Genomic DNA, 26,164 nt, shown 5'->3' with positions numbered 1-26,164 from the left:
GGATTTTATGTAGACATTTATTCTACAACACTTTGCTAAATTTATGTTTATATTTTATGCAGGATTTATATTTTTAATATTTCATAAAAAACTTGTGTCATGCTTGGGTGGATAATGGGAAAAAGTATAGCATTATATCTATAAGAAATATAAACGTGTGCAATAAATGAACAAATCGAAAACACCAATAAAACAATGCATACTTTAATAATTATGCATAAAAGCCTTGATAACAATGAGTGCCATTTACTACTCAATCATGTAACCATCTAATAAACAGATCTTAATGTTTCATTAATTATATCAGCATATTTGTATAAGCTAGCAGCTACAGTAAACATGGAAGAAAAAGCCAGTTGAGTAAGACCATGTTTTTAGCCTAACCATGAGGCTAGGTTTACAAAGTGAATTGGAGTGTTGTGTGCAGATTATTTTATATCCATTAATTTTTGAAAAGTGACCATAAAAACATGTTTCAAAACTTACATATTATTAGGCTTACAAGTAACAAATTGTGAAGTTTAAGTTTTGTTGGCCCCAACCCAAATTTCTCGAAGTTAAGAAAAAAATCTGCTGCTTATTTCAAACATAAAGTTAGTTATATCAAGAAGTATTCCAAAGAAAATCAACAATTATCCAAGATGAATCCAAATTCATTACTGGATAAGTGCTTTAATGGTATATTTTCAGTTTTTTATGGACAGATAAAGTATTAAAAATAAAGTTAATGTAAAGATATCAACGGTAAGTTTCACAGAAGAAATTTCAAAGTGTTTGTGAATATGTATGTGTATCTCTCTCTCAGAACACAGAATTAGATGGAGTCTACCTACCCCAGGCACAAACCCCCTCAGGTTGTTAGGTGTTATAGGTTACTTTCATCAAAATAAGAGAAGTTTCTGTACACCAAAAGACAGACAGTAATCACAGACCTTAGCTATTCATTCTCTATTTCATACAATCCTAAGCAATGTGCAAATATTACAGACACTATTATAGCCTTATGGTTCCCAGGAACCCAAACAGTCTAGCACTCAGGGATATGGTGTTGCTGTTTGAAGGTGGTGAAGACATAAGAGTTTGTCTGCCTGCAGCAAAGCTTTTGGAGGCATGACATGACTATTTAAAGTGGGAAAGGATCCAGGCCCCTGTAGTAACTCCATGAAAGAATTTGTATACCTGTGTTGATATTCAATCAGATCTACTGCCTGGGCTTCCCTGGTGGCGCAGTGGTTGAGAGTCGCCTGTCGATGCAGGGGACGCGGGTTCGTGCCCCGTTCCGGGAAGATCCCACATGCTGCGGAGCGGCTGGGCCCGTGAGCCATGGCCACTGAGCCTGCGCATCCGGAGCCTGTGCTCCGCAACGGGAGAGGCCACAACAGTGAGAGGCCCGCGTACCGCCAAAAAAAAAAAAAAAAAATCTACTGCCTTATTTGAGTCAGGTTTATTGATGACATCTAATAACAGCTTTCTCATCTCACCTCAGGCACTGAAGGCTAAGTCCCTATCTTTATTAGACACTTTATACTGCATTGCTCAGTCTGCACATGTTTCCTGCCTTAGTGTATCTGTTAATTATATGTAACAAAAGACATAATCAGGATGAAGTCTCCTTAGGAGAGTAAATTAACAAAGCCTCTAACTGAGAAGATACTGCTAATTTGGCCAATGTGAATACCAGGAGCAGTCTGCTTTCACCCAACATGGACAGTAACACATCTTTCATTGTAACAAAATTTAGTCCAGGGCAGCCTTGACTGTCCTATCATCCCTCAGGTCATCATGAAAAACTACTCTACCGATGATATGTTAACTGGACCTAGGTGAAAAGGAAGTATCTGGCATTCTACATGTTTTAGTAAAAAAAAAAAAAAAAAAAAAAAATAGGTGTGCCAGAGAGTGAGAGATCCAAAAAACTGGGACATTTCATTGGCATCTCAGTGAAGTTTCTGAGTTCTAGTGCCCTAGAATGTCAAGATATCACATGTAATATACATGATGTATTATTAAATCTTATACTATTTACCACCAAGGAAGTGACATAATGCATGATTTTAGCCTCTGTGAGTTTTAGAAGCAACACCTACAATATTTGGGTATGCTTCTCTGATTTATATCAAGTAACCCCTAACTATGAACTTTATGTGACCTAGAGGCTAGAATAAGATCTGAGGCAGGCTCCAAATCTAGAAACTCTATCACTTGAGCCTTTAATCCAGCAGATTCAATGTTCAAACTTAATGGCTGATTAGATACTATACGGAGCTTCTAGCAAGGGGCAATACAAGATACACACATGGTCTCCTAACATTTTGGAGCAAATCCATGTTCTCTTTGTTAAATAAATATTCCTGTTTTTTGATCCTTATTTGATAAACAATGTCTAGCCCCTGCCACCATGTCTACTTTGGTCATAAGCCCAGCTGAGTAAGCACTAGGGTAGCTGAGGAAAGAGGCGGAGCCAAACAAAAGGGATTATTTTACCTCCTTTGCAGAAGGAGAGATCAGAGCATTGACATGAGTCAAAAATACTCCCTCAATCTGAGTGTATTCTCAGAGGATCATCTATATACCTCTTCCACCAATCTTCTTAAACCAATCCTCCAAGTGCTTAGAATAATACCTGACACACAGTAAGCACTGTCATATTTGACATTATTATTATTATGCTTTTGCAGGAAAAGTCTTGAGATATATTACTGGTAGATACATAGGGAAAAACTAAGCAGATGGAAAAATAATGCCTTATTAATGCTAAGAAAAACAAATTTGGGGAGGAGAGGAAATTGAATGATAATATATCTCTTGAACTGACAGATAATAACATTTAATCTTTTTCAACACAATACCGCTTCCCTTAGCTGCACTTGTCTCTGATTCACGATTTCCAGAAGGTAAACCTCCAATGTTCTGCCGAAGTTGGGAAGAACAGTAACCTAGGCTGAGTGGGTAGGAATTGAGAGAATGTGAGGGCATATCTAAATCTTATAATTTGAACTAATCCTATTATTGAAAATCTTAGACTTTCACACCTAATCCTCTATTTTCATCTCCATTTTCAGTGGTGTCTCTAATTCCTAGTGTTTCTAGAATACTGTGATAAAAAGTTGCTTCTGGGCATTCCCTGCCAATTTACTTTTAGCTTTGCTGACCTACTAAATCAGTTACAACTTACCCATTTGTTTTGTAGCTCCCGACATTATATTGTGAATATCTCCATCCCGCAATCCTTTCTGAAAAAGTTATCTCCATCAAAACATGGGAGTAAGCCAAGAAATAGGAAATTAAATCCCAGGTAAAAGAGAATCCAAATCAGAAGAGAGAAGAAGCAATTCCCAGGATGACGGTGAAGGGAAATCCCAGGAAGGCTGATATACAAGGCTAAAAGATCCTCCAGTACAAACACATGTGATATAAGAAAAAAAGATAAAATATTACCTGATGTCCTTTAGTTTATTATTCACAAATATGAACAGGATATGGTCCCTGCCTTCAAGAATGTAAAAACCTTGAGACTATAAAATATAATCGGACAGAATGGTTATAAGGCCCTTGACATTTATGTTGCAAAACAGCAGTCCCCAACCTTTTTGGCACCAGGGACTGGTTTCGTGGAAGACAATTTTTCTATGGACTGGGGTGTGGGGGGGAATGGTTTCAGGATGATTCAAGCACATTACACTTACTGTGCACTTTATTTCTGTTATTATTACATTGTAATATATAATGAAATAATTATACAACTCACCATAATGCAGAATCAGTGGGAGCCAAGAGCTTGTTTTCACTTGCCACTCACTGATAGGGTTTTGATATGAGTCTGCAAGCAATTGATTTATTATGGTCTCTGTGCAGTCAAACCTCTCTGCTAATGATAACCTGTATTTGCAGCCGCTCCCCAGCACTAGCATCACCGCCTCAGATCGCCTCAGGCATTAGAGTCTCATAAGGAGCAGACAACCTAGATCCCTCACATGCACAGTTCACAGTACAGTTTGAGCTCCCGTAAGAATCTAATGCTGCCGCTGATCTGACAGGAGGCGGAGCTCAGGCGGTAATACGAGTGATGGGGAGCAGCTGTAAATACAGATGAAGTTTGGCTCGCTCACTGCTCATCTCCTGCTGTGCGGTCCGGTTCCTAACAGGCCACAGACCGGTACCAGGGGTTGGGGACGCCTGTTGTAAAACAATGCAATGTATGGGTCAGGCATTATATTCTCTGGAACCAGACCATCTGGGTCCAAATACCAGCTTCATTAATTACTAGGTGTGTCATCTTAAAAGGCTTAACTTCTGTGGCTCAGCTGAGTCATTTTAAAAAATGAAGCTAATTAGAGTACCTATTTGATAGGGTGGTTCTAAAATTAAGAGATTTAAATGTGAAACTAATACCAGTACCTGGGACATAATGAGCACTATACAAGTGTTATGCAGCAGCAGACGTAGTATATATATTTTTTTTTTAGGACAGTCTGGAAATACATTAGTAGATACACAGAAAATGAAGCGAATGGGAAAAAGCCATGCAATTGTTAACTTCAGAAAAAATAAAGTAGCAAAAAGGAAATAGTCATAGTATACTACTTGGTCCATAAATGAATAATATTTATATAGACACAATAATGTAAACTTCCACTAGTGATTTAATCAAGATTGTGATGAAATTACAGAGCAGGGAGAGAGGGAGAGCAGAGGAAACCTAAGTCCTAAGACTCGAAATTCTTTAAGACAGGAGATCAGGAACTTCTCTGGTGGTCCAGTGGCTAAGACTCCACATTCCCAAGGCAGGGGGCCCAGGTTCGAGCCCTGGTCAGGGAACAAGATCCCACATGTCATAACTAAGAGTTCACATGCCACAACTAAAGAGCCCGCATGCTGCGACAAAGATCCCACACGCAGCGACAAAGATCCCACACGCAGCAACAAAGATCCCAAGAGTTGCAACTAAGACCCAACGCAGCCAAATAAATAAATAAAAAATTTAAAAGTATTCAAAAAAGAGATCAAATCTAAATTTCAAAAATCAAGACATAGTATATAAGCATGTTATTTTAAAAAAACCAAATAACTCAGATACAGAGAACAAACTGGTGATTGCCAAGGGCGGGGGGGGGGGCGCAAAATGGGTGAAGAGTGTATTCCGTATTTGAAAGCTGCTAAGACAGTAAATCTTAAAAGTTCTCATCACAAGAAAAGAGATTCCTGTAACTATGTATGATGATGATCTTAACTAGACTTTTGTGGTGACCGTTTCACAATACATACAAGTATCAACTCATTATGTTACACACCTGAAATTAATAGGTCATGTTAATTATAGCTCAAATTATCGAGGACAAAAACCTCATTGTGCCTTAATTAGTGCCCTTAAAAGACAGGTGTTCAAGAAAATAATTTGCAGCAGCATATAATAAGTGTACAACTTTCTTTAAAAAAGTTTCCAGGCAACTGTTTTTAATCAACAGATTTAGCAAATGAATGTTAAACAAATAACCAAAAAGTACTTGGCAATGTGGTAGACATGAAAGTAAAAGAAAATGATACTCCCTTGGGAAGTTTAAGTTTCAGTCAGAGACAGAAATAAAATTAAGAATGTGTGAATGACAAAAAAGGCAAAGGACATTCAGGAAAATTATCAGAGTGTTCTTATAATAATAAGTCATGGAGAAAGTAATTCATGAAGCAAGCTTTTCCTTGAAGGATGATCCAAATTTGTACAAAGACAGCAAAAGTGAAGACAATATTCAAGACAAACAGGTATAGAGGCAATAATAAACACTGTGCTTGAGGGAGATAAGTCTAACTTACTCAGAGCATTAGTTCAGGCTGAGTAAGGTGGAAAATATTATACACAGGAAAGGTGGAGATATTCTGGAGCTCCTTGACAGGCCCATAATAGAGTCTGGAATTGCCAGTTATTTAAAATGGGAAGATGAAGAGCTTTATAAAGATGCTATTCTCGGGCTTCCCTGGTGGCACAGTGGTTGAGAGTCCACCTGCCGATGCAGGGGACACAGGTTCGTGCCCCGGTCCGGGAAGATCCTACATGCCGCGGAGCGGCTAGGCCCGTGAGCCACAACTACTGAGCCTGTGCGTCCGGAGCCTGTGCTCCGCAACAGGAGAGGCCACAACAGTGAGAGGTCCGCGTACCGCAAAAAAAAAAAAGATGCTGTTCTCTTCTGCATTAATTACCTCACATTTTTCATTATCTTAAAATCCAATTCCTCACTAGGTAGCCAAGTTAAAGAGAATGAGAACCACATCACATTTACACATTATTACATCTCCCACATGTAGCACAGAGCATACTGTCTAAAAGTGAATTATAATGCTCAAACTACTTGAAGTGTTTTACATAATCTTTGTTCTTAAGCTCTAGGAAATGCTGGGGAAATAATTACCTCTGGAGTGAAAAAACAGCTATTTGAAATTCACCAATTCCTTCTGTTTCACTAGGGTTTCTTTTCCTTTTCTATAAAATTCATTTAGAATTTAAAATAGCAACCATATTATGATTCCATTTTTATAAAATATTTCCATATAGCTATTCTTCTGTCTGTATATGAATATAAGACATCTAGAATGATTTTCCTCAGTGTTAATAATATCACTTTCAGAGTTAGGAGGAATTTCATTTAATTTATTGTATTTAATTTCCTGCATTGGTTAATTTCTTTATAATAAAAACAAATTATTGTTTGAAACACAAAGAAAGAAAGTTAAGATGACTCAATATTGAACAACTAAATAGATAGTTGGGCCACTTAATAAGATGGAAATGAAAGATTTGTTTTGTTTTTGTGGGAGAAGACCCAACAGTTCAATTTTAGACAAGTTTGTGATATCTGAGAAATGTATGAATTGAGATATCAGGATGCAGTCATATATTATGAGTCTGGTAGCTCAGAATGATAGTTTAGATTGGGGATATAAATTGGGGCATCCGTTGGCATACAGATGATACTTAAAGGCAAAGGAGTAAGTGGATGAACTAGGGGCAGCGTGTAAAGAAAAAAAGTGGACCCAGGACCAAGCCCTGAGTATTCGAACATTCAGAGGTTGCTTAGAGAATGAAAAGGAGGAGAAACTGCAGCCATAGGAGTATGTGGTATCACAGAAGCTAAAAGAACTTTCACATAGAAATGGCCCATTATGTCAAATGTTACTTACAGTAAGATGAGAATCAAGAGAAGAATCCACTAGATTCATCAGCATAAAAGTTATAAGCGACCTTGAGATGAGTAGGATGTGCAGTTCTGACAGAACTGTAAAGTCAGTGTCAAATCTAAGGGGGCTGAGGAGTAAGCAGAGGTGAGCAAGTAGGGACAGTTCGTATAGATACATTTTGCTGCAAGAGGCAGAGAAATAGGACACTGACTGCAGAGAGATGTGATGTCAAGGAGTTTCTCCGTGCGTGTGTTTTGTTTCATTTCATTGTAAAATGGGACATGTGAAGGCATGTCTGCACACTGATACCAGTAGTAGAAAAGGACAGGTTGGAAGTGGAAAAAAAGAGGATAGGAGGGCTAATCAAAGGAGCAAGCTTCTTGTATATTAGTCATTTACAATATAAGATTTGTAAGAAGATCTTGGCAAATAAAAATTCAGAAACTTAAATAGAATGTGATGCTGTTGAATGTGAAAATCCACATTTCCTTAAGCCCCAAATTAGCCTCATCTAAGAGCTGTGGTAAACCTAAAGAAATTGTATCAAACTTACCATCATGCTAGTCTAGATTTCTGAAGCAAGGGGAAAAAAAATAAAGTGAATGGAACAAAGCAATGCTAAATGTAGAAATCAAACACATTAATGAGATGACTTACTGGGAGGGAACGGTACAATTAAAAACAAAAAATTGTGGGAGTGAAAGAAAATGATACAGGCAAAAATCTGAAATACATAGAAACATGAGATTTATATAATACTAAGCTATGATTTAAATTATCACCACTGGACCTCAGTGACCAATGCTAGACTGAAACAGTAGACAAATGAAAGTAAACTTTCATAGACAAATGAAAGTTTCATTTAAAAATGAAAGTAAACTTTCATAGAAAAGTGAAAGTTTCATTTAAAAAATGAAAGTTAACTTGAGATGCATAACTTAAAAATACAACTGAATATTATAAGAATGGACTGCAAAATACCATGAAATTTCTTGTCAAAGAAAAATCTGTTAAAAGACACATAAAATTAAAATACAAACTTTTCCTCAAAAAGTGGTTTTGTCATTTTCTTTGTCTGAATGCTGATATTGTAAACAGCACATTTCTTGGCAGATGTGGAAGACTACTGAGATTCTGAAAAAATGAAGTCAATTTATTTCCTAAGTAAAACTCAAAAACCGTATACAGCAAGTAGACAGATATAAAGAAACGAAGTACTGCTACTTTATATCTATTACTAACATTTTTATAGTGCTTGCTATGTGCCAAGCACTGCTATAAGCCCTTCTAATTTTTCATATGTAAGTCTCATGGTAACTCTGTGAGGAAAAGTATATAGTTATCCTCCATTTTACAGATGGGTAACTGAGATCTCACTTCACAAAACTAGTAAACAGTAGGCAGACTGACTCCAGAGTCCATGTTGCTGACCACTATATTGCACGGCTATTATAGGTATCTACAATGGGATGGCAAATTTTCTAGTTTCCATTTAGACATTATGAGAAAGCATACACTATGCAAATTAATATATTTTATTCCCAGGAGCATTTTACTTCTTGGATTGCTTTTTACATGACTTAAAATCCTACTGCTAAATATTTTGCCAGAAGAACACCAAAAGAAAATATTACTCTACAAAAGAAAGAAAACATACAGAAAAAAAAATTTACTCAACATATTAATAACAAGAGACCAAAATCTATGTTCTATAATTAGAAAACTCAGAAACATACTTGCTATGCAAAAGGAGATTCTACTGATAGGTTTTCCCCAGAATTCCTCATCACTGCTTGCTATATGATTATCTGATGCTATTCACAGAAAGTTAAAATTTAATGTGAAAGTACGTTTTGAGATAAAGAGCATACCACCACAAAGAACTATAATAGCTGCAGCTTTTTTTCCTACCTTCTTTGAACTATAAATCCAAAAATGAAACTCAGCTATTAATGAATGTAAAAAAAAAAGGCTTAAGACTTATAATATACACTACCATTAGAGAAATCTAATTTTAGAAAAGTAATTGCTTTATTTCTTAGGTAGAACATTCTCACTGACACCCTCCCCCTCATACTTTTAAAAGTTACTTTGCTAGTAGAAAGGAAATCATGAACCTATGAAAGTAAAAACTTTCTTTAATTCAGCTGCTTTTAAATGTTAAGGAATATAAATTCAACCAGAAAAGATTTAAACCTTGGGTTGAAGAGTATGATTAACATTGAGGAGCAACATTTGGGCAAGATAAATCATCCATTTCTAGGCCTCTTTCAAGACTACATTATGGCAGGAGTCCAATCCAACACCAATCCAGGGAAGCCCCAGTTGACTCCTGAGTAAACTGAATAGTCCACAGAATGCCTCTAATGAATCGAGCAAAAGTGAAATACACTGTGATAGTACAGAACCTAAAAACCGAGTGACTATATGTAAACGTAAAAATCTAGTGATTATAATTTACTTTGTAATATTACAGGAAGACAAATTACATTTAAACATGCTTTAAAAATTAGCTTATTTTAAATACTTTTTTAAAGGATATAGAACATATCCTTAACTGTTTTTGCAATAAGAAAACATCAAGTGAAATTCAGCATCTTACCTTAGACCAAAGATGTGTGATTGTTCATAGCTGAATAAAGAACGAATCTTGGCTTCAGAATTCAAAATTATAAGTCTGTCAATAATATCCTGTAAAAGAGACTGAGTTAGACTGTTCTTGGCTGAAACCATTTAAAGAAAATCAAATCAACAAATATTTATTTAGATTTGTGGTTCTCAAACTCGGCTTTGCATTTGAATGTAGGGAGCTGTTTCAAAAAACATTTTTTTAATTAAGCCTAAATCTCACCCCTAGAGATTCTGAATTAATTGGTCTGGGTGTGGTATGAGCATCAAGACGTGTAAACATTCCTGAAATGAATCAAATGTTTAGCCAAAGCTGCTTATTGCAGCCAGTTAAATACTGTTTAAACTGCTAAAAATGTAAACTACCTTGAAAAACAAATATGAACTCTAAAAATGTGAAGCATGAACAGTGGATTTAAATAGTTTTATCTAGGAATTATTTGAGATTTTGTTAATAGATATTCTCTGCTCATGTAAAGCAGTGGTTTCCAACCCTGAGCAAACACTGCAATCACCTAGAGAACTTAAAAAGTAAATATAGGGCCTCCCTGGCAGCGCAGTAGTTAAGAATCTGCCTGCCAATGCAGGGGACACGGGTTCGAGCCCTGGTCCGGGAAGATCCCACATGTCACGGAGCAACAAAGCCCGTGCACCACAACTACCGAGCCTGCGCTCTAGAGCCCGTGAGCCACAACTACTGAGCCCGTGTGCCACAACTACTGAGCCTGCTCTCTAGAGCCCGCGAGCCACATCTGAGCCTGCATGCAACAACTACTGAAGCCCGTGCGCCTAGAGCCCATGCTCCACAACAAGAGAAGCCACCACAATGAGAAGCCCGGGCACCGCAACGAAGAGTAGCCCCCGCTCGCTGCAACTAGAGAAAGCCCATGCACAGCAAAGACCCAACACAGCCAAAAGAAAAAAAAAAAAAAGTAAGTGTAATAGCTGTCCAAGCTCTATCCCAAAGCAATTAAGTCACTATCCCTGGGGTATGATTCTGGCATTAACATCCTTGTAAAAGCTTCCCACAGTTGTTGCAATGGGTAACCATGCTTAAAAATCACTGATGCAAGTACAGAGAGAACCTGATGCCTAGGTGCCATCAATTGTCCCAAGCACTGACAATTTAAGCCTATCACAAAATTTTGAGCATTCTCTAAAAGGCTTTCTTTCTATAAGACCTCGCTTTTGTGCATATCTTTGGGTTCAGGCCTAAGAAATTTATTCATAGCAAATACTTGTCTCTCTCATTGATCATTTTCCTGATCAAGAAACTTGTTACTTTCCACGAGTTTAAATTCAAGGTATTTCTGTAACCAACAGGGCAAAAGAGGAATGGTTATTCTAGGGAATAAAGTCACATAATATTTCCTGAGGTCTATGTAGATGATAGTACAAACATATCAAATACGTAAGAGGCCAGGAAATAAGACTGTAAGGAGGAGGAAATAATGGATCTAAAAATCACATCTGAAAAATACTAAACAAGACACAGGAAAAACTGGATTTTGTATGCTTACCAACTGAAACTTTACATGGAACACTTAGGAATGCATTTACCATTCTACAAACGTCTTGTAAAATGTGTAAATAATATTAGCACAAAGAGTTTACAATCAGCAAATATTAAATAAACTGCCTAACAATGAAGAATGAAAAGATTGCTATCTTAAACAATCTGTCCTTGTTGGCTGCTACGTAGCTGGACACTCATTTCAAAACAGTACATGACACCTTGTGACTCCAAAGTTCTAGTTCTGAATCTAAGTACTAGATACTGTAAGAATACAAGGCAGAGAATGTATTACCAACAAGCTAATAGCAGCTATCTATCAATGATAATGCATTTTCAGAGAACAAATGTTACAGTAAATAAATTCTTCTTCAAAGGGGATTACACTGATGGATCACCACTTAGGGAAGTAAACTCCCGGGGAGCCCACCTTATGGAGAAATTCAGTTTGTAAGCACTACAATGTGTGTCAATAAGGCAATCAGTTTCCTAAATTAAGCAACAGCTTCTGAGAAATAAGTTACTGCAAGTAAGGCTTGGGACTCAAAAAGGAGTCTGAAACTCTGTGCTTTTTTAAAAGCATATTGTCTAGCTTGGGAATATGTTCAGTAATCTAGTAAGCCAGAATGAAACCACGACTGGAAAAACAAAGAGGAATATGCATTCTCTATAAATCAATATATGTTTGAGTGCCTATTCTGTTTACAATTGTCCCAATGGCTGTGTTTGTGCTATCTGATCCCTTTTACTTAAGAAAGGGCCAAGTGAAGGGTGAGGAATATGTCAACCATAATGCCAATATTCCTATACCTGCACTATTAGGAGTGGTTTGTGATTGGTTAGTCCATAAACATCCATGAACAAAACTCAGTCTATTAAGGTCCTCCCTTGGGATTTTTCAAAGTGGGGAGTGTCTTAGTCCATTCTGGATGCTGTGATAGAATAGCACAGACTGAGTGGTTTATATATAACAGAAAGTTTATTTCCCACAGTTCTGGAGGCTGGTTAGTCCAACATCAAGTTTCCAGAGATTTTGTGTCTGGTGACGACCTACTTTCTAGTTCACAGTCAGTCATCTTTTTGCTGTGTCCTCAGATGGCAGAAGGGGTAAGAGGTTTCTCTAGGGTTTTTAATAAGGCACTAGTCACCCCATAAAGACCTTACCTCCAAATATTATCACACTGGGAATGAGGTTTCAACATATGAATTTGGGGGTATACAAACATTCAGTCTATAGACAGGAGGTAGAGGAAAATGCCACTCTGGTGGTGTAGCGAGTTGAACGGTGACTCCCTCTAAAAAAAAGATATGTCTATGTTCTAATCCCCAGAACCTATGATTGTTACCCTATTTGGAAAAAGGGTCTTTGCAGAGGTAATTAAATTAAGGATCTTGAGAATAAGGTCATCCTGTATTAGGCAAGTGGGCCCTAAATCTAATGACAAGTGTTCTTATAAGAGAAAGACAAAGGGAGATTTAAGAAAGAAAAGGAGACGGCCATGTGAAGATGGAGGCAGAAATTGGAGGGATGCAGTAACAAGCTATGAAATGCCTGAAACCACCAGAAATGAGAAGAGGCAAGGAAGGATTCTCCCCTGGAAACTTTGGAGGGAATGTGGTCCTGTTGACACCTTGATTTCAGACTTCTGGCCTCCAGAACTGAGAGAGGATAAATTTGTTGTTTTAAGCCACCCACTTTGTGGTAATTCGTTATGGTGGCCCTAGGAAACTAATACAAGGGGGGATGGTGAACGTGTCAGTATGGAATGACAGGTAGTCCCTCCCGTGTGTTCTTCTATAGAGGACACCATCTGCAGAAGAACATATTAATAATAATTACAGCAAACAATTATATAGCACTTATCTGCCAGTCAGTGATTTAAACTTTTATATTTAATTTAGTTCAATTCACTTAATTCTTACAACAACTCTGAGATACTAACAGTATTGCCCTCTTTTTAACAGAGGAGAAAATGGGTCAAACTTGTCCAAGGTCACACAGCTTGTAAGAGGCAGAACCAGGAATCTAATCCAGGCAGTCTGTCTTCAGAATACAAACTCTTAACCACTATACTATGTATATGCCTTTCAATAAAGTCAAAATGGAGAGCAATAAAAAGAAAGGGAGTGGGGAAAGCAAGAGAGACAGATGTCGACCTGACTGAATTCAAAGTTCTATTTCCACTTGTCCCTGATTTTATTGCAAGATGGTAAGTCGATTCCTTTTTTGCCTAAACTAATTCAAATTGAGTTTCTCCAATAACTAAAGGGGTCCAACCTAATATACAATGTATATAAATAGAAAAGAAATAGAAAAGCAATTGAAAAATATATCTGTCAGAGGAAAAGAATATTTTGTGTCATTCATCTTTAATATACACAAGTACAAGTTAGAAGTTGTTCCAGGGCTTAGAATTTTGGTAGATATTCAATAGGAAACCATGAAGAGTGAAGGCCAAATATTCTTAAAGTATAAAGAATTTCTTAAAATTGAGAAACATAACACAAATAGAGAAAAAGCAAAAATAAGTTGAAAGACCACTATGAGAAGAAGAAACGTCAATGGACATTAAACACGTGAAAAGATATTCTGCTCATAATGAGAAAAATATAAATTAACATTTCTTTCCTGTCAGACAAATATCTAAACCACCGACCACATTATCTTCTATGAGCCTGTCAGGAAACAAGCACTGTAATATCTTATTGATGGGAATGCAGAAAATTATTCCCTGTGGTTGGAAATCTAGCAATACATACCAAAATTACATATGAATTTACCTTTCAATGCAGGGATCCCACTTATAGAAATCCAGCCCAAAAATCAGTAGTAGGCAGAATTCTAAGATGGCCCCAAGATTCTCAGGCCTTAAACACTAATGTATCAATAGGTAGTGCTGTAAAGAGATTTTGCAGATGTAATTAAAGCCCTTAATTAGTTGATTTTAAGAGGAGATTATCAGGGTGGCTCTGATCTCATCACATGAGACACTTAAAAGCAGAGTTTTCTCTGACTGGTCACAGAAGAGGAAGTCAGAGAGATTCAAAGCATGAGTGAAGTTCTTCAATGCTGACATGGAGGGAACAATCCGACAAAGCCCTGAAAGCAGCCCCCGGCTGACAGCCAGCAGGAGATCAGGCACTTCAGTCCCACAACTATAAGAAACTGACTTCTGCCAATAGCAAGAACGAATTTGTTATCGTGGATTTTTCCCCAGAGCCTCCAGACAAGCACTCAGCCTGGCCAACATTTTGATTTCAGTCTTTTTAATACTCTGAGCAGAAAACCCAGGTGCACAGTACTTGACTTCTGACCTATAATAAGTGGGTGTTTTAATTTGCTAAGTTGGTAGCAATTTGTTATGCAGCAATACAAAAAAAAAAATTACAGACATACTGGTAAACACAAGATAAGCCAAGGCTATTAATTTTGGCATAATTGATAATAGTAAAAGACTGAAAGAAACCAAGGGTTCACCAATAGACAACTGGATAAATAAACTCTAGTACATCCACACAAGAGCACTATGTAACTGTAAAAAGGCATGAGTAAGAGCTCTACGTACCACTAAGGAGTAATCTCAAAGACAAAGGAGCAGGACTTCCTGGTGGTCCAGTGGTTGAGAATCCATCTTCCAATGCAAGGGATGAGGGTTCGATCCCTGGTCCTGGAAGGTCCCACATGCCACAAAGCAACTAAGCCCGTGCACCACAACTACTGAGCCTGTGCTCTAGAGCTCGCAGGCCACAACTACTGAGCCCGAGCACCACAACTACTGAAGCCCACGCGCCTAAAGCCCATGCTCCACAACAAGAGAAGCCACCGCAATGAGAAGCCCGTGCATTGCAATGAAGAGTAGTCCCTGCTCACCGCAACTAGAGAAAGCCCGCACGCAGCAACAAAGACCCAACGCAGCCAAAAATAAATAAATAAATAAATTTATTTAAAAAAACTAAAAAACCAATCCTAACATAAGTGGAAAGATATTTGACTATGCACTGTAGAACATCCATGAAAACTTGAGAACAAACATCCAAGCGATTGCGCTAGATTAAATAATTCATTTGTACTTGTGTTCCATAACAGATTTCAATAAAGGTAATAATATTAGAAATATTTTTAAAAACCATTCACTGGATATCTACTATGTTCTATATGTAAATATGACTAAGATATCCTACTTGCTCTCAGGCCCTCACAGTATAGTAGGGAAGACAGGCGCATAAATGGCTAATTATAAAACTACTTAAGAAGTGCCAAGATACAGAAATGGAGACACAGATGTAGAGAACAAACGTATGGACACCAAGGGGGGAAAGCTGCGGGGGGGTGGGATGAATTGGGAGATTGGGATTGACATGTATACACTGATGTGTATAAATTGATGACTAATAGGAACCTGCTGTATAAAAAAATAAATTTAAAAATTAAACAAGCAAAAAAAGAGAAGTGCCAAGATACAAGTAAGGATAAGATAAAATTGGAACACTTCAAGAATATAAACGTTTAATGATAAAAATACCTATCTTTATATTTCATTCACATAAATCATCAAAAATTTCCCAAAGTAGAGAAAGTTTAAAAAAATAAAATGTTTAGGGTCAAAAGAATTAGAAGAATTCAAAATGTCAAAACCGTAAAAAAAAAAAAAGACAACACACAGGACAAAGTGACCAGAAATAAAAGTAATGATTAACAACAGAATTTCAGAACTAAATAATTCTTTACTGATGCATATATACACATATTTATGTGTGTTCAATTTATAAACTTACCCAAACATGAGGAACTAAATGTCTCTGAATGATTAAAACAAATTACCCATCTTAGAGTATGAATATAAAATAAGTCTCAAATTAAATAAATATGTATATACTGCCCTCATGGGGCAGTAATATGTAGTTCATTTAAAACATAGGCAGAAAATGCATTGGACTCCTTCGATACAATTTATTAATGTAAGTCACCTAAAAATAATTCATACACATACTTCTATATATGCCAAATCTCTTTCCTAGTTGGGAAGCCTTAACCTTGTTATTTCAATAGGTGCCACCACCGTTAGACAGCGGATCAAAGATCCCATTTACAGATAATTCAGAAGCTAACATTCTATAGGTTAATAAATCAAACAGTCTTTAAATGTGATTTAGTATACCTTTTTTTCTGTTAAATTGCATTTTTACTACAGATCTTAAAAAGCGGCACTATAAGAGTGAAAGATTAAAAGAAAATGACTTACAATAACCCTCGTTGGGACTTCACGAAGAGAATATTCTTCTTTATTAGGAAGACCCTGATTGCCTACAAGCTCATAAACAGCAGGATAAGATAACAGGTTCACCAGTGCTAGAAAAGACTGGGGTGGGGGGAGGTGGGAGGGGGAGAAAAAACCAGTCGTTCAAAGGGTTCATTTTTTTTTAAACCACATCCAAGGAAGACTCATTAATGCGAAGGGCAATTTTTAAAATAAGCCTAATCAATCCATATAACTGAAATATATGCATCTATGATAAGTACAAAATAGTTAACGTCAACAATAATCTATGTCCTAACAATACATAACTGTAACAAAACATAAATGAGAACTGGAAAATGCTTTAAAATATCACGTATCTCTTGAAAGTTAGGTTCTGACAAAAAATGAAATGAGCAATCATTCTCATTCTTTGCACTGTTATATCTGATGCATAAGAAAATATAAGAAAAATACTTTGGGGCTCTGGAGCAAGATAATAATAAATTCTATATATTACAGCACTCAGGTCACAAGGCTATCTTTATCCTTTAACTACATTCACTGGAAATTCAAGTAATCTAAATATAGTTATTAGAAAAAGCCATGGCTTTTCCCATCAAAACCCGCTCATTTTCTGGTGCAATCTTACCAAGTTAATCTCTCCATGAAATTTTTAAGCTCCTGCTCTTGTCTTATCGACAAGAATCTGAATATTTTTCTCCAGCACAGTTCATTCTTTGGATCCCCTATGCAGAAGCACGCAGTGGTTGCCCATTACTAAACATCAGGTCTAAACTCCTTAGCATGACTTTCAAGGCACTTTACTAACTGACACCTTTCTTCTCCTCAGTGTCAAATCTTCTGCCCACGCCCTCCTTCAAATAATCATGACAATTTTCTATTAGATTTGAGTCTAAGTGTTCAAGGCTTTCTTAGGTTTGGTTGGTTGGTTTTTGTTTCAGCTTTGTTTTTTACTTCCAGTTTGAGGTAATTGATACGTAACACTACATAAGTTTAAGGTGTACAGCATAATGATTTGACTTACATAATCAGGAAATGATTACCATAAGTTTAGTGAACATCCATCATCTCATATAGATACAACATTAAATAGAAAAAATAAATTTCCTTGTGATGAGAATTCTTAGGATTTACTCAACAATTTTCATATAACATAAAGCAGTGGTAATTATATTAATCATATTGTACATTACATCCCTACTACCTACTTATAACTGAACCTTTGTACATTTTGACCACCTTTACCACCATAAAGATATTATACTATTATTGACTATATGCACCACTATACATTTCATCACGTTGACTCATGTATTTTATACTGAAAGTTTGTATCTCTTAATTTCCATCACCTATTTCACTCATTCCCCCACCACACTTCCCTCTGGCAACCACCTGTCTATTGTGAATCTATGACTGTTATGTTTGTTCATTTGCTTCATTTTTTAGATTCTTCATATAAGTGAAATCATATGTTAACTTTTTCATCTTCTACAAATTAGTAAATGATGTTTCTTCTTCACATATTCACATTCATAGACAGTGTAGCCTTGTTGCTGTAGTTGTTCATATTTGACCAAATACTATTCAAATTAATATTAACTTCATAATATTCAAAAAAAATATTTTTTGAATAAAGCAACATATAGGAAAAACCTTAAACATAAAGATAAGTTTTGTGGATAGTTAGAAAAATCTCATTTTACAATAAATTCCAGAACTTACCATACAAAAAAAAAAAGTGAAATCATATGGTATTTGTCTTTCTCCATCTGACTTATTTCACTTACCATAATACTCTCTAGGTCCATCCATGTTGTCATAAATGGCAAGATTTCATTCTATTCTATGGCTGAGCAATATTTCATTCTATGCCTATACCACATCTTCTTTATCCATTCATACATCAGTTAATTGAGAATTTCATAAATGTTGAAATTTGTCGAACGCTTTTTCTGTATCTATTGAGATGATCATATGATTTTTATTCTTCAATTGTTAATGTGGTATATATTACAACAACTGATTTGCAGATACTGAACCATCCCTGCATCCCTGGGGTAAATCCACTTGATCATGGTGTATGATCCTTTTAATGTATGGTTGAATTTGATTTGCTAGTATTTTATTAAGGATTTCTGCAACTACATTCAGTGATATTGGCCTGTATTTTTAATTTTTTTTCACAGTCTTTTGTTGTGGAATCAGGGTGATGCCGGCCACACAGACTGAATTCTGATGCATTCCTTCCTCTTAAACTTGTAATAGTTTGAGAAAGAAAAGCATTAACTCTTTACATGTTTGGTATAATTAACCTGTGAAGCCATCTGATCCTGGACTTTTGTTGCGAGTTTTTAAAAATTACGGATTCAATTTCACTACTGGTTATCTGTCTGCTCATATTTTGTATTTCTTCCTGATTCAGTCTTGGGAGATGGATAAATTCCTAGAAATATACAATTTCTTCTAGGTTGTCCACTTTATTGGCATATAATTGTTCATAGTAATATCATGATTTCTGTGGTACTGACTGTAACTTCTTTTTCATTTCCAATTTATTTGTCTCCTCTCTTTTCTTGAGAAGTCTGGCTAAAGGTTTATCAATTTTCTTTATCTTTTCAAAAAACCAGCTCTTAGTTTCACTGACCTTTTCTATTGGTTTCTTAGTCTCTATTTCCACTTTGATTTTTATTATTTCTTTCCTTCTATTAAATTTGGGTTTGTTTGTTCTTTTTCTACTTCCTTTGAGTCGGCATTTGTTGTTTTGATTTTTTAAGATGTCTGGTGTGTATTGTTTATTAATTGAGTAAAATTATAGTAGGAATATCCTAAAAGAAAAACGTCCTTGCAAGACAATTCACAGGGAACACTGGTATTTGTCTTTTACTAAGTTTATTTTAAAAATAAAAATTTAGAAATAAAAGAAAGGAGGGAAAAAAATTAGGAAAGGCTGCTGGTTGTAACTGAATATAGATTAAGGTCTGGATGAAGTAACTTGAGAGAGATATTTCAAATCTATACATTGTTAGTTAAATCATTTCTTACCTTTTGACAGCTTCGGTCAATAGGGTCCACTGGAGTAGATTTGGGATGGGTTACCCTAACATCATCTCTTCCACATTCCAGATTGGCCCATAATTCAGTTAAGAGTGCATTAATAAACCCTAAGAAGAATTTTACATCATATTTATAATATACTACTTCTTTGATTATGGAGGCAAGACATAATTATCCTTCTAACAAGACTGGTCCACACTGACAGAAGACATACTTGTATCCTTGGTGCCATTATCATATAACTATGGAATGCCTAAACTCTCAAAGACTATTTCCCTAGAGGACTGAACTTTGAGCCCCAGTTTTTATCCTTTAGCCAATGACCTCTCCGAGCATGTTTTCGTGAAAAAAATAAGGTTTACATGTTACTCAGCAAATAAGCTAATAGTGAAATGCAGCCTGAAAGCTGGGGTGTATGTGTGTAAAGAAGGAGGTATCCTGGAGGCACAGTAAACAACCAAAGAGTGTGTGTTCCCTTTCTTTAGTGTAACAATTTTTTTGCATTTCCATATGCTTAGAACATTTCTCCACTTCATACAACTTCTGGCTCTATACAGTCTTTAAATTCTCCTGAGTCAGATACTATAAATCTAAATGAAAGTGATTATTAAGCCCAATTATCAAATTCCTTTATGAGGAATCAAAGCATATGGAAAGGTGCAAGACAGAACACCTCATCATAAATCAGTAAGTTCGTAATAACACATTAGAGCAGAAAGGGTCCTCTGGTACAATGGAAAACATACAGGCTCTGAAATCAAAAATAGCAGTGTTCAAGTTACAAATCTGCCAGCTTGTTAGTTACATGTCCTTGAATCTTTTGACTTCTAAGAGCATCAGTTCCCGATTTGAAAGCTGAGAAAAGTGTTGCATTTGAGGGTTGCCATAAAGTATAAATGGGATGATACACACAGAGGTCCTAATATAGTACCAAGACATCAGAGGAACTCGAGCAGTGTTAGTCTTCCTTCCTTTGTCCTATGAAAAACTGCATTTAATCCTCTCAAGAAAAGTTGGATATATGAGGTTTAGAAGCTTAATGACTTGAGCAACAAGAAAATCTGGGATTGAATCTAGTCTTCAAATGCTTCCATGAATGTGTCCCTCAATACTATAAATAAATTGGATTTTATTTTAAGTAAAAAAGTGGCTCAGCTTAGGGCAGCTTCTGCAAGAAACGTGTTTCATAAGTATTCCAAATTAGTCCAGCCAAAAAATATTTAAGATACACTATAGAAAAATATTTACATTTGAGGAGAGAATCAATAGTGACCACTGATGTTATGATTCTTCACTTCTAAGACTTAAATATAATCACGGCATCTCTATTAGAGATTACATCTTGTCTCTGGTTCAGGGTTCAGATAACCTTAATATACAATATATTAAATCTCCCAATGTTAGAATGTCTTAAAAATCCAATCTGTAGTAGATAATATTCAATACATGCCAACTACAAACTCCAAAAATAGTGGTGAAAATTAAGTAGGTGAAAGAGAATCTTTCAAGAAAGGAAGAGAAAAAGGAATAAGAAAATGGCATGTATGTGTGATCATTATGACTGGAAATCTTGATTTATATATAATTTACTGAAACTGAGCATTAAATCCTATCAGATGCAATTATACCAAGAGAGGATGACAAACTTTTGATTTATAAGATGAAGGCTTCTTAAAGCCATCGAATATAACTCAGTTTAGATCATTATGCACTACGGTTCTGAGGAAAGAAAGAATTTATATATTTTTTTTACAGAGAAAAAAAAAATTCCTAGTGGGATTGCACGGAAGAGAAAAGGTAAAAAGGAAATCCCAATAACATTCTTTTTACCTAAGGCCTAACTTGGGAAAAAGAACTTTTGAGTGAAATACCTGATACTTGATCATGGCAGTTAAATTTTGTATAGACTCACTCATTTTATTTAAATTATAATTCTAAAGAGCTTACCTGAACTTTGTAGTGCTACTGCACCTGCTGCTGTTGATGCCACGTGTGTAACCAGAACTCCATAGCCAAACTTTTTATGCCTGCTGACCTAACATAAATAAGGAATAATGAGAAGCAGGAAAACACAGCATGCTAATATTTTACTTACATGTTACATGTAGAGTTACTGATTTCTTTATTAAAATGCTGGACAGTCTTTCAAGAAAAGATAACAAGAGCAGAAAAAAGTCAAACTATAACAATGAGTGAGTTAATACTAATGTAATATTTTTGATAATCTTGTTTCAGAGATCTAGGTTCTGGAACCAGCCCTAAAACTATGTTGCTTCATGACCCTAAACAAGTCACTATGTCTCTAAGTCTCTTTATATATAAAATAAGGGACTTTGGACCAGATGAAGAGAAACTCCTTCCAATTCTAATTTCTGTTATCTTACTATTTTATTCTTTAGGTTGGTTCTTTGATAATAAATTCTCATTAATTAATCTGTATTGACTGCCAGTTTTTTAACTGGGCTTTCAAATAAACGACTTTAAAAAGAATAATGGTATCTTCTTAAAAATGACAGTTTTAGAGGCAATGTGATTTTTTTCCTAAAGAAGGAAGTTATATACACACACGCACACACACACAATCCTCATTTAATATACAGGTTTCTAAACAACGTTGTAGAAAACCTTAAATAATTTGTTATTTCACAAAGAATATCATCCATGTATTCATGGTAAAGTTCAGAAGTATCTCTCAGCAGAAATCAGAATAAGAAAATAAAGATGTTATAAAATATTCCTCCTTCCTCAGACTTTATAGGTCAGCCTGACCTTAGACAAAGTGTTTGACTTCTAAACAGAGCTAACCATTTAGAATTTGTATTTTTCAACATTTCATTAAAAGGATAAGGATATGTTTTTATCAAATTTTTAAAATATAAACTATACATTCCATGTTAAGGGCAAAAAAAAAAAAAAAAAAAGGCAGGGGGGGACTAAAAGACCATGGGAAACAATTAGGTTTATTTCTTAAAATTTTTTGCTGCTCATCTCTCTATAAATTTGCCTTCCTTTTCCATTTTTATTACTCTTATTTTCCATTTTCCTTAATTTATCATCCATTAGTTCTGCAGTGGGATAACACAGAAGTACAGCAAGATAAATGTCTATCTTTTTTCCCATTTGCCTTCTTCCATGACAATGGGAAAAACACCTTACTCATCAATCATCCCAAAGGACACTGCTGATTCAGATATTAGCAGCCACAGGGGTCTTCCAGATCAACACTAAATACTAAAGAGGAAGGGCAGAGGAAAACTTCAGAGAAGCTAGAGGGGCTTCACTAAACAAGACTTAGATTTCACGGACACTGTTAAGACTAATCTGAGTTCCAGTATTACTACCATCAATAACTACATGTGTGAACACAAGCAGATCATTTATAACCAGCCTGGATCTCCAACTTCTCTTCAGCAAAATTAAGGAAAGTCTAGTTGCCTTCTTACAAGATAACTGAGAATCTAAATGTTCAAAAAATGTCTTGAATGGTGTAAATCAACATTAAACTACTGTACTAAATTATATGGTTGTAAGTTACTGATGTCCAGGGAACAACATCTTCTATTAAAACGAACAGTATATTAAAAGGAAAATCAGATTGTTTTAAAATTTATGAATATAAAAAAATGACATCTAGTCCTAGGTGTATTATCACAACAGTAAAAAGCTATGTCTATATGGTCTCAAGAATCTGAATGAGAAAGAAAAATCTCTCAGTCACTTGAATATTTTCAAAAATGGAAAGAAAAAAAAAAAAGGGAAACCCAAATGGTTAACTAGTACACAAGGAGAAATTCAAACTCACCAGCAGATCAAAACACAATTTATGTAAACTAAAAGCCTGAAAACCTTCTATATTTGCTATAATCTGAATGTCTATCTCCTCTCAAAATTCCTATGTTGAAATCCTAAGCCCTGTAAGTAATGGTAGGAAGTGGAGCCTTTGGGAGGCTATTAGGTTGTGAAGGTAGAGAGTGCTCACGAATGGAATTAGTGCTCTTATAAAAAAAAGATCCCCAAGAGACCCTAGCCCCTTCTGCTAGGCTACAATAAGAAGTCTGAACATCAAGAAACAATAGCTTCCAGAGATAAAGGAAACACTTTTAAAAGCATATCTATGGATCCTAAGAAGCCCTGACATCTAGGGATATTTACTGTAACAGCAAAATGATGAATATACCTCAAAGATCTCTGTCTGATAAAGGGCTAAATTTATAGTAAATTTTATTTAATGGTACCAATAACAAAACCCCTCTACAAATATATTTATTTCTTCCAAAATGTGAACCCCAAACTCCCAATGACACATACACTTAGACCCAAAAGGTTTTTCTCCTGGAATTCCACCGAGTTTTAGTATAGCCAGATGTTTCATACCACATTTATAAAACATCTAGATGATTAACTGAGTTTTTCAATTTCATCCAGTTGTTTCAGCCTGTAAAATACTCACAGATACCAACATCAACTCTCTAAAGCTTTCCTGAAAAAATATCATTAAATATTACAATGCTATATGGTTTTTTAATTGAGGTTTAATAATCTCTTCACACAAAGAAAACAGAATAATGTTCTTAATGGCTTTTACAGAAAGGAAAGTTCCTTTTGCCTGTGGCAGATGGTAATTCGCACCTCTAATTCTTTTGCGTATTGGCTGAACATAAATGTCACACATTCACTGATGGCACCTGTTCTTTGAAGAAGTTGTAGTCCTTTGGGAGTGGCAGCAAAATTTAGTAAATCGTCTAACAAATTCTCTTCGCAAGCCATACTGAAACAGGTAAAAAGAAAGGTACGAACGTCTTTATTGTACTCAAAACTGAAAACAACAACAACAACAAAAAAAAACAGCTTAATACTACTAATAATTAAATTTATAGAGTACACATTGGCTACAAAGTACTCAAATGTTTAAAAATAAGATAAACATCATGGTTTCCTTGACAGTGAGTTGTTTTTCTTATTTCTTCTATCCAATAATTTTCCTTCACTAAATGAATCAAGTATTAACTGAACATGTCAGCATTTTCATTACACCTAGATTCTCTCAACCAGGTCTTAATTTCATTCTGTTTTCCTATTATAATACTGCTGTGCCTGGATTCCCCAAGCCCCAACTCTCCATTATTTCTATACTTTCTTTTCATTACGGAGTATCTGTCTTCTGACTTTCTAAAGCATATCAGGCATTTTATCTTTATTGTCATTGGTTCTTAGTCTTACTTTTGGAGAATAACATTTTTTCTCAAAATAATTCTAAAAGGCCAGTAACATTCTCCAGAGAAAAAGGAAGGACAAAGAAAACAACCTGAAACATTCAGAAGACACACAGTAAATAGGTGAGTCAGAGCTAGCAATTTGGAAACACAGGAGAGGATATCAGCACTTCATCTGAAGTATCAGATGTAAGAGAAAATTTTCTACCCACCCTACTGGATATTCCTACTTGCCTAGAGAAGAAAAAACTGGATATTAAAATAGGTCAAAATCAAATGTTTATATGCACAGTGAAACAGAGCATGGAAAAGTGTGCCCTTTTTTGCCCAAGGAAGTTTCAGAAGTATGTTTTGAAACTGGTAAGAGATTTGAAATCCAGAACTTTTCTGATCAGAAAAGGAACAATCAGTACATGCCGACACATATCGATCAGTGATCACACAGCAATGGCCAAAGATATAACTATGTTCAAACACAAAATAAATATCCCTTGGACCAAGAAGTAGGGCTAGTTCTGAGGCAAATGCAAGCAATGGAAACCAAATTTGGCTCCAATAGGATATAAAAGACTCAAAGAGTTGCATATGACCAGCAGTAAGCTCACTGCTTAAGATTCATGACTGGGTAAGACTACTAAAAATAATATATGTTTAATTAAAATATATAATTTATATACATAAATATATAAACAAAATATATATGTATAAAACTGACTAAAATTGGGGCTTTTGACAAGCCATAAGCCTAGGGAGACTTGAAGATACAGAGAAAGCTTCATTTCTAGAAATGAGCAGATAATCAATTCATCTTCTAACTTTTAACAGTATATGCAGTATCCTCATCATCACCGACAGGAGCCTCAAAATGCCAATACAATGTTTATTTAAAACATAGGGGTAAAAGAAAAAAACATAAAACTGCTGGACAGGGAAGAATGAATATAGAAATAGAAAGTGGGGGAAATGAGGGAGGGCAGAAGGGAGGAAAGTAGTGAAGGAAAAAAAGACTCATTTTTAAATGCACTTGAAATCAAACTTCAAAAGGCATCTAAAGCTAAGAGCCAGCAGAATCAACATTCGTTAAATGAATCCATTCCAGCTGAAATAATTTAGAAATAATGACTAGCTTTATTTATGATACTCAAAGGAAATTTTTTAATCTTCCATTAAAACTGAAGCAAAAAGCAGAAATGAAAAACAGGTAGATATTTTTTTAAAAAACCCATTGGAAATCTTGGAAGTATTTGTTTAAAAACCCACTTAAAAAGCAAATAGGGGGACTTCCCTGGTAGTGCAGTGGATAAGAATCCGCCTGCCAATGCAGG

At 35.6% G+C, this 26,164-nt stretch overlaps 1 protein-coding gene across 6 annotated transcripts in view; it reads right to left on the bottom strand.

The window, feature by feature from the left end:
• Nucleotides 1-26,164, bottom strand: part of TBC1D32 (TBC1 domain family member 32) — a 188,875-nt gene that overhangs the window by 88,050 nt on the left and 74,661 nt on the right. For all 6 annotated transcript variants that reach the window (XM_067702240.1, XM_067702242.1, XM_067702241.1 and 3 more), the window contains 5 exons: nucleotides 24,256-24,394; nucleotides 21,574-21,661; nucleotides 19,615-19,733; nucleotides 16,552-16,668; nucleotides 9,770-9,858 (listed from right to left, as the gene is read on the bottom strand). In XM_067702240.1, the coding sequence (XP_067558341.1) occupies nucleotides 9,770-9,858; nucleotides 16,552-16,668; nucleotides 19,615-19,733; nucleotides 21,574-21,661; nucleotides 24,256-24,394 (552 nt within the window). The remainder of the gene's footprint in view (nucleotides 1-9,769; nucleotides 9,859-16,551; nucleotides 16,669-19,614; nucleotides 19,734-21,573; nucleotides 21,662-24,255; nucleotides 24,395-26,164) is intronic.

This window comes from Pseudorca crassidens, chromosome 13 (assembly GCF_039906515.1).
Source record: "Pseudorca crassidens isolate mPseCra1 chromosome 13, mPseCra1.hap1, whole genome shotgun sequence".
NCBI lineage: Eukaryota > Metazoa > Chordata > Mammalia > Artiodactyla > Delphinidae > Pseudorca > Pseudorca crassidens.
The sequence above is the reverse complement of the archived record's forward strand: the minus strand, read 5'-3'. Positions and strand labels throughout refer to the sequence as shown.